This window comes from Gigantopelta aegis, chromosome 14 (genome assembly GCF_016097555.1).
Source record: "Gigantopelta aegis isolate Gae_Host chromosome 14, Gae_host_genome, whole genome shotgun sequence".
NCBI lineage: Eukaryota > Metazoa > Mollusca > Gastropoda > Neomphalida > Peltospiridae > Gigantopelta > Gigantopelta aegis.
The window spans coordinates 57,291,181-57,301,970 of record NC_054712.1 but is presented as its reverse complement, the minus strand read 5'-3'; the positions used below and the strand labels follow the sequence as shown (position 1 = coordinate 57,301,970).

Here is a 10,790-nt window from a genome sequence, read left to right as displayed (position 1 = left end):
TTCACAACACATTGGTATGGTGTTTATTTTTGTTAATCTTATAACAAATTTGTACGATACATTTGCATTATAATTTTGGTTATTATCAAAAGAAAACTTATTACAATGATCAATAATGTATCTCTGTACAAAAGTTAATTATAAAATCAACAATTATAATTAAAACAAAGCTGTCAAATGACTACATAGTCATAGGCGTACAGACACCAATATTTGTAGGGGGCAGCCTGATTTTTGCACGAATTAAACGAAAATGCCCCAATCTGGATAACAACGTTTATTCATAACAGCATTACTATATTTTTACCCAGATTACAACTAATATTGTGGGTAGAATGATGGAAATACATGGTGAAAAGATTTCAGACAAGCTGATTTTGCCCGAATATCTCTATCGTTTTCGCCCAAATTTGAGGATTTGCTCCAGTACTAGGGGGCTATCCCCCCCCCCCCGCCCCCCCGTCTCATACCCATATGTACAACTATTGATAAGATAAGACTGAGAGAGAGAGAGAGAGAGAGAGAGAGAGAGAGAGAGAGAGAGAGAGAGAGACTGACAAAGAGAGACAGACCGAGAGACAGACGGACAGACGGAGACACAGAGAGACGGACAGAGAGAGAGAGACAGACAGGCAGGCAGGCAAAAAACCTAGAACGTGTTTGTTAAAGTTTGTTTTTGTGTAAGAATACCACTAGAGCATACTGATTTATTAATCATCGACTATTCGATGTCAAACATTTGGTAATTTTGAAAAGACAGAAACAAATAATATATTTAGTGATGTCTTATACAAAGAAACACTTCTTTTTTTTTAATGTCAAAGTTAAAGAAAAAACTGTCACACATGGAGAAAACACAAAATGTATTTATTGTTACTTTACGTACATTACACAAACATACAAAATATACATAAAAATACATAGGGCATTCATTAAAGAATTATGAGAATGAAGTAGTAACTAATTAAAAAATAATACAAGGTGTACAAGAAACAATAACACTATCGTGTGTGTGTACAATATGATATGAAAGTTAGGCGTTGGCTTTTAAAAGCCTATGTAGAGATAATAAAACTTACGTTGCACAATGACAAATGACACGACGACAATAAACCTTACAGTCTGGACTGTTATCTCATGATTTTGGAGTTTCCATTTTCCCCCTACATTTGGAATAACTGTATGTTTTATATTATTTGTATTCCATAGAAACATAAATCCATTGTTGGCATTTTTTGTCCTTCACAATTTTGGCGTTCATCTTGAATTCAAGATGGCGGCTAAACTAAATCCACATGATTCAATATTTGAACTTGTTTGTATGTTTTATATTCCTCTACCTATCGCTGTATGCTATTAAATTAAAGACATGTGTCTAACAAAATATGCTATTGTTCAAAGTGACAACTAAAAGGAGGAGACCCCATCTGAGGCTAGAACACAACACTCAACACATGACATTGTAGTCCATATTCATGTTAGGTGAATGAATGAATGTTTAACGACACCCCAGCACAAAATTACACATCGACTATGTTAGGTATGCAACGAAGCTAAAAACATTTTAATAAATTACAAAATGTAGCAAAAAAAGAGAGCAAATTACAGACTATTATTTTAAACCTCATATTCTTAAGTTCATAAACTCTATCATACACGCATACAAATCCTGGATTCATAAATAGAGTAAAGTAAACATTTGTGGGTTTTTTCATTTTCATTTCATACACAATTTAAACACGTACAATACACACACACACACACACGTACATTTGGAATGTTATTAATGTATATAAAGTTAACGTTTGTTTTGTTTAACGACACCACTAGAGCACATTGATTTGTTGATTATCGGCTATTGGATGTGAAGCATTTGGTTATTTTGGTATACAACCCGCTATATTATTTTCACTAGTAGCAAGGGATCTTTTATATGCGCCATCCCAGACAGGATAGCACATACCACGGCCAAATGTGGTGAGCTGACTGTTCTTTTGGTCTACAGAGAGGCGCCTCGGATCTTCTGCTCACCAGAATACGTTTCACACCCACGACTTGCCAGACAACATTTTATTATTGGAATCGTTTACCAGTGGTGGTTAAATTTATGTCCGTCTCCTTGGGACACCACCGCTGGATAATCTTGTGGAGGATGCCGATATTGGAGGGCACGACGGCTGGACGGACTGGGGGGGGGGGGCTGTTGGGTGGGGTGGGGGGTGCCACCGGAAGACAGAGTTTAGGCGCTTAGGCGTAGGCGGTTTAGGCCGTAGGGAGAGTTAGGTTTGTCTGGGGGTTAGCCCCCTCGCCCCTTTCTTTTCGCGCCTCCCTCCATCCCTCCCTTTCGGTCACGCTTTAGTTACCGATATGTCCGGTATTCCTCCTTAAATTTAAACAAATGAAATAAACAGAAAACTGTTTATAAATTCCTGTGACCCTTTGAACCCTCAAACCCCCAACCCTCTCCAGATAGGGCTTAAGTTGTAACTTAAATTAAATTCTAGAGACTGTTTATTTTGGATAGCCCGTTCAAAACATGGTGTTAATTATAAAATATTATTATAAATTTATTTTATTTATTATAAATAAGTTTTGTTTTGGCATACACCAAATAAATTTTTATTTTAGTTTTTAAATTTGTCCCCATATTTATTTATTTTTTAGAGTAATTATCTAAATTGCCCCGTTAAATTTTGGGCCCGGAGCAGACCCCTGGCTATCCAGGACTCGGCCCCGGGGCAGACATGTTTAAAGCTCTAGTGGCATGTAAGCATGTTAAAAATGTACCTGACCTGACTTGGAACGAGAAATAGCCCAATGGTCCCAACGACGGGGACCGATCGTAAACCGAACGCTTTACCACTGGGCTACGTCCCGATCCTTATGTTATGCAATATATATATATATATATATATATATATATATATATATATATATATATATATATATGACGTCTTTTGTTAGAACATATATATTTTACATGTTTGAGTCGATATTTGGTTAACTCGATATGTTTATGTGGTCCCCACGATATCGTCACAACAGTGCTCGACTATGAAATATGTTGTGGTTGGGATTTGTTTTTTCATGTAATGTCACAAGAACAAAATCAATCCGTTAGCTTTAAATAGGTGAATTGCGTCCATTTGTGTTTGTCCTACATGTGAAGGATGATGACTATCGCAGATACGAAGTGGATTAACATGGTCCTGCTGGTCAATGATTCTGAAAAAAAGACAGTAGCCTAATCATAACAATAACAACAACAACACTAATAACTATTCGTGGTCTGATGGATTGGATAGATTGGATGAATGAATGGATAGATGAATAGATGGATGGATGGATGGATGGATGGATGGATGTATTTTAATTAACTGGCAGTTCCCAGACCATCACGATGACAGAGAGAGAGAGAGAGAGAGAGAGAGAGAGAGAGAGAGAGAGAGAGAGAGAGAGAGAAGACACCGAGATAATTATATATAGAGAGAGTTAGAGAGACAGGGAGAGAGGGAGAGGATAGGGACGGACGGAGGGATGGAGAATGAGAGGGAGAGACAGATAGACATAGAGAGAGAATTATCTTGTGAATATGCTGAATGAATTGTGCACATTCGGGTTTCCTACCTGCTGTATTAGGATCTCCACAGATCTTGGCTAGTTTTGGCTTGCCCGCCTCAAGGTCCTGTTTCTTTTCACACCCATCGCCGGCCGTCTCAAGACACGAAAACATAGTATTGTACAGGCTAAAATTACACAAATATATATATACAATGTATTTAATGTCATATCTATATCTTTATCATTTAATATCTATGTATGTAATAGTCAAACCTGACACACATACAATATATAGATATTCGTACATCAATACATACATACGCACGCACGCACGCACGCACATACATACACACATACATACTTGAGGTGCTGGCATCGCAGGATCGAACCACCTTAGTGGATCCGTTCAACTAACTTGTTTTTTTCTCAATTCAACCAGTGCACCACAACTGGTCAAAGACCGTGGTATGTGCTATCTTGTCTGTGGGAAAGTGCATAATAAAGATCCCTTGCTACATTAAGAAAATGTAGCGGGGTTCTTCTATTGACTACGAGTCCGAATTACCAATTGTTTGCTATCCAATAGCCGATGATTAATATATCAATCTGCTCTAGTGATGTCGTTAAACAAAACAAACTTTTAGATGCATAGACAGACAGACAGACAGACAGACATATACACACATAAATACATACATACATACATACTGCATACATACATACAAAAATACATACAGACAGACATACGCATGCACGCACGCACGCACGCTCGCGCACATGAAATTTGAGCTAGTAATATTACTCCTTTCAAGAATATGATATATGCGGGGTGTCATAAAACAGTACTTTTCCTTTCACTTCGTGAGAAGCGAGAACAGAGTGAACTCACCGACACAACGCTGGCTTGTCCGCTCGCAGCGCGTTTTGTAGAAACTTCACGTCAAACTGCCCGTCCTTGGAGGGAATCTTCTTAAAGACACAGGCAGTCAAATTACTGCAGGCTTTAGATTGAGCTGGAATGGAGGATAATAACCGATACGTTAGCTACAGGTGGTGAAGGTTGAATATTAGTAATAACCGATACGTTAACTGTTACAGGCGGTGAAGGTTGAATATCGGTAATAACTGATACTTCAGCTGTTAGAGGTGGTGAATGTTGAATGTCAGTAATAACTGATACTTCAGCTGTTAGAGGTGGTGAATGTTGAATATCAGTAATGACCGATACTCCAGCTGTTATAGGCGGTGAATGTTGAATATCAGTAATAACCGATACTCCAGCTGTTACATGTGGTGAATGTTGAATGTCAATAATAACCGACACTTCATCTGTTACAGGTGGTGAAGGTTGAATATCAGTAATAGCCGATACTTCAGCTGTTACAGGTGGTGAAGGTTGAATATCAGTAATAACCGATACTTCAGCTGTTACAGGTGGTGAAAGTTGAATATCAGTAATAATCGATACTTCATCTGTTACAGGTGGTGAAGGTTGAATATCAGTAATAACCGATACTTAAGCTGTTACAGGTGGTTAACGCTGAATATCAGTAATAACCAATACTCCATCTGTTACAGGTGGTGAAGGTTGAATAACTGTAATAGCCGATACTCCAACTGTTACAGGTGGTGAAGGTTGAATATCAATAATAACCGATACTTCAGCTGTTACAGGTGGTGAAGGTTGAATATCAGTAATAATCGATACTTCATCTGTTACAGGTGGTGAAGGTTGAATATTAGTAATAGCCAATACTTCAGCTGTTACAGGTGGTGAAGGTTGAATATCAATAATAACCGATACTTCAGCTGTTAGAGGTGGTGAATGTTGAATATCAGTAATAACCGATACTTCAGCTGTTACAGGTGGTGAATGTTGAATATCAGTAATGACCGATACTCCAGCTGTTACATGTGGTGAATGTTGAATATCAGTAATAACTGATACTTCAGCTGTTAGAGGTGGTGAATGTTGAATATCAGTAATGACCGATACTCCAGCTGTTATAGGCGGTGAATGTTGAATATCAGTAATAACCGATACTCCAGCTGTTACATGTGGTGAATGTTGAATATCAATAATGACCGATACTCCAGCTGTTAGAGGTGGTGAATGTTGAATATCAGTAATGACCGATACTCCAGCTGTTAGAGGTGGTGAATGTTGAATATCAGTAATGACCGATACTCCAGCTGTTACATGTGGTGAATGTTGAATATCAGTAATAACTGATACTTCATCTGTTACAGGTGGTGAAGGTTGAATATCAGTAATAACCGATACTTAAGCTGTTACAGGTGGTTAACGCTGAATATCAGTAATAACCAATACTCCATCTGTTACAGGTGGTGAAGGTGGAATAACTGTAATAGCCGATACTCCAACTGTTACAGGTGGTGAAGGTTGAATATCAATAATAACCGATACTTCAGCTGTTACAGGTGGTGAAGGTTGAATATCAGTAATAATCGATACTTCATCTGTTACAGGTGGTGAAGGTTGAATATTAGTAATAGCCAATACTTCAGCTGTTACAGGTGGTGAAGGTTGAATATCAATAATAACCGATACTTCAGCTGTTACAGGTGGTTAACGGTGAATATCAGTAATAACCGATACTCCAACTGTTACTAGTGGTGAAGGTTAATACAAGATTTACACTATTGAGGCCGGTTAATACAAGATTTACACTATCGATACCGGTTAATACAAGATTTACACTATCGATACCGGTTAATACAACATTTACCCCATCGAAGCCGGTTAATACATGATTTACACTATCGAAGCCGGTTAATACATGATTTACACCACCGAAGCCGGTTAATACATGATTTACACTATCGAAGCCGGTTAATACAAGATTTACACTATTGAGGCCGGTTAATACAAGATTTACACTATTGAGGCCGGTTAATACAAGATTTACACTATCGATACCGGTTAATACAACATTTACCCCATCGAAGCCGGTTAATACATGATTTACACTATCGAAGCCGGTTAATACAAGATTTACACTATCGAGGCCGGTTAATACAAGATTTACACCACCGAAGCCGGTTAATACAAGATTACCACTATCGAAGCCGGTTAATACATGATTTACACTATCGAAGCCAGTTAATACAAGATTTACACTATCGAGGCCGGTTAATACAAGATTTACACCACCGAAGCCGGTTAATACAAGATTTACACTATCGAGGCCAGTTAATACAAGATTTACACTATAGAGGCCGGTTAATACAAGATTACCACTACCGAAGCCGGTTAATACATGATTTACCCCATCGAAGCCGGTCAATACAAGATTTACACTATCGAGGCTGGTTAATATAATATTTACACCACTGAAGCCGGTTAATACATGATTTACACCACCAAAGCTGGTTAGTACAAGATTTATACAAACGAAGCCGGTTAATACATGATTTACACTATGGAGGCCGGTTAATACAAGATTTACACCATCGAAGCCGGTTAATACATGATTTACACTATGGAGGCCAGTTAATACATGATTTACACTACTGAGGCCGGTTAATACAAGATTTACACTATCGAAACTGGTTAATACAAGATTTACACTATCGAAGCCGGTTAATACAAGATTTACGCCATCGAAGCCGGTTAATACAAGATTTACACTATTAAGGCCAGTTAATACAAGATTTACACTATCGAGGCTGGTTAATACAAGATTTATAACACCGAAGCCGGTTAATACATGATTTACACTATTGAGGCCGGTTAATACGAGATTTACACTATCGAGGCCGGTCAATATAAGATTTACACTATCGAGGCCGGTTAATACATGATTTACACTATTGAGGCCGGTTAATACGAGATTTACACTATCGAGGCCGGTCAATATAAGATTTTACAACACCGAAGCCGGTTAATACATGATTTACACTATTGAGGCCGGTTAATACAAGATTTACACTATCGAAGCCGGTTAATACAAGATTTACACTATTGAGGCTAGTTAATACAATATTTACACCACCGAAGCCGGTTAATACAAGATTTACACTATCGAAGCCGGTTAATACAAGATTTACACCACCGAAGCCAGTTAACACATGATTTACAACACTGAAGCCGGTCAATACAAGATTTATAACACCGAAGCCGGTTAATACATGATTTACACTATTGAGGCCGGTTAATACGAGATTTACACTATCGAGGCCGGTCAATACAAGATTTACAACACTGAATCCGGTTAATACATAATTTACACTATTGAGGCCAGTTAATACAAGATTTACACTATCGAGGACGGTCAATACAAGATTTACACTATCGAGGCTGGTTAATACAATATTTACCCCATCGAAGCCAGTTAATACATGATTTACACCACCGAAGCCGGTTAATACAAGATGTACACCACCGAAGCCAGTTAATACATGATTTACACTATTGAGGCAGTTAATACAAGATTTACACCACCGAAGCCAGTTAATACATGATTTACACTATTGAGGCAGTTAATACAAGATTTACACTATCGAGGCCGGTCAATACAAGATTTACAACACTGAAGCCGGTTAATACATAATTTACACTATTGAGGCCGGTTAATACAAGATTTACACTATCGAGGACGGTCAATACAAGATTTACACTATCGAGGCTGGTTAATACATAATTTACCCCATCGAAGCCAGTTAATACATGATTTACACCACCGAAGCCGGTTAATACAAGATTTACACCACCGAAGCCAGTTAATAGATGATTTACACTATTGAGGCAGTTAATACAAGATTTACACTATCGAAGCCGGTTAATACAAGATTTACACTATCGAAGCCAGTTAATACAATATTTACACCACCAATTCTGGTTAATACAAGATTTACTCACGTGGATTGCTTGTAGTGGCGTTGGCAAAGAACTGAACGAGTGGATCACTGCACAGAATGTCGAGGATGACCTCCACCTGGGTCATCGCGAACACCAGTTGATTCGTCAGGCTGCAGCTTGTCTGGGCTCTCTTCCAGCAAGACATCACAGGCTTGTAGCTGAAACAGTTCAAGTGTGTCCTGTTTAATGACACCGGCACTAGTGCACATTGATTTATTGGACATAAGGCTGGTAGGTACAGGGTTCGCAGCTCGGTACCGGCTCCCACATGAACATGATAAAAACTCATAACATTAGACATTAGATGTAGAACATAATAAAAACGCATACCGGTAACATTAAATATTAGATATAAAAAGTAATAAAAGCTCATAACATTAGACATGGGATCTGGAACATGATGAACCCTCATATCGTTAGACATTGGATCCAGGACGTGATGCACGCTCATACGATTAGGCATTGGATCTAGAACATGATTAACATTCATAACATAAGACATGGGATCTGGAACATGATTAACATTCATAACCTTAGACATGGGATCTGGAACATGATGAACCCTCATATCATTAGACATTAGATCTAAGACGTGATGCACGCTCATACGATTAGGCATTGGATGTAGAATATGATTAACACTCCTAACGTAAGACATTGGATCTAGAACATGGTTAACACTCATAACATAAGACATTCGATCTAGAACATGGTTAACACTCATAACATAAGACATTGGATCTAGAACATGATTAACACTCATAACATAAGACATTCGATCTAGAACATGATTAACACTCATAACATAAGACATTCGATCTAGAACATGATTAACATTCATAACATCAGACATTCGATCTAGAGCATGATTAACGCTCTAACATAAGACATTGGATCTAGAACATGATTAACATTCATAACATCAGACATTGGATCTAGAACATGATTAACGCTCTAACATAAGACATTGGATCTAGAACATGATTAACAATCATAACATCAGACATTGGATCTAGAACATGATTAACGCTCTAACATAAGACATTGGATCTAGAACATGATTAACATTCATAACATTAGACATTGGATCTAGAACATGATTAACATTCATAATATCATACCTTGGATCTAGAACATGATTAACATTCATAACATCAGACATTGAATCTAGAACATGATTAACACTCATAACATAAGACATTGGATCTAGAACATGATTAACATTCATAGCATCAGGCAATGGATTCAGAACATGATTAACATTCATAACATTAGACATTGGATCTAGAACATGATTAACATTCATAACATTAGACATTGGATCTAGAACATGATTAACATTCATAGCATTAGACATTGGATCTAGAACATGATTAACGCTCTAACATAAGACATTGGATCTAGAACATGATTAACATTCATAACATTAGATATTGGATCTAGAACATGATTAACATTCATAATATCATACCTTGGATCTAGAACATGATTAACATTCATAACATCAGACATTGGATCTAGAACATGATTAACACTCATAACATAAGACATTGGATCTAGAACATGATTAACATTCATAGCATTAGGCAATGGATCCAGAACATGATTAACATTCATAACATTAGACATTGGATCTAGAACATGATTAACATTCATAACATTAGACATTGGATCTAGAACATGATTAACATTCATAACATTAGACATTGGATCTAGAACATGATTAACGCTCTAACATAAGACATTGGATCTAGAACATGATTAACGCTCTAACATAAGACATTGGATCTAGAACATGATTAACATTCATAACATTAGACATTGGATCTAGAACATGATGAACGCTCATATCATAAGACATTGGATCCAGAACATGATGAACGTTCATAACATTAGACATTGGATCTAGAACATGATTAACACTCATAACATAAGACATTGGATCTAGAACATGATTAACGATCAAAATATTAGATCTAGAACATAATGAATGCACACAACAATAGACACTGGATCTAGAACATGATAAACACTGATGGGAAATGGTAAGTGTGTGGCACGGATAGCCACAAGAGACAAGCACCTTCCGCGGTTGGGAAGATAGGACTGGGATGTAGAGGTGGACAGCTGAAGAAGTTGAAAGATAGGAGGAGCTGGCAGATCAGGAAGAAAAGAGATGGGAAGACAAAGGAGAGAAAGAAAAGAGATGGGAAGACAAAGGAGATGGGAAGGCAAAGGAGAGAAAGAAAAGAGATGGGAAGACAAAGGAGAGAAAGAAAAGATGGGAAGGCAAAGGAGAGAAAGAAAAGAGATGGGAAGGCAAAGGAGAGAAAGAAAAGAGATGGGA

The 10,790-nt window shown here is 37.6% G+C and overlaps 1 protein-coding gene across 1 annotated transcript in view; it reads right to left on the bottom strand.

Moving 5' to 3' along the window:
• Positions 1-2,974: 2,974 nt before the first annotated feature.
• The window catches only part of LOC121388078, a 13,500-nt gene continuing 5,684 nt past the window's right edge, over positions 2,975-10,790 (bottom strand). The window contains exons 5-8 of the mRNA XM_041519288.1: positions 8,444-8,601; positions 4,451-4,574; positions 3,628-3,746; positions 2,975-3,225 (exon numbers count right to left, since the gene is read on the bottom strand). Of these exons, the coding sequence (XP_041375222.1) occupies positions 3,158-3,225; positions 3,628-3,746; positions 4,451-4,574; positions 8,444-8,601 (469 nt within the window). The 3' untranslated portion in view covers positions 2,975-3,157. The remainder of the gene's footprint in view (positions 3,226-3,627; positions 3,747-4,450; positions 4,575-8,443; positions 8,602-10,790) is intronic.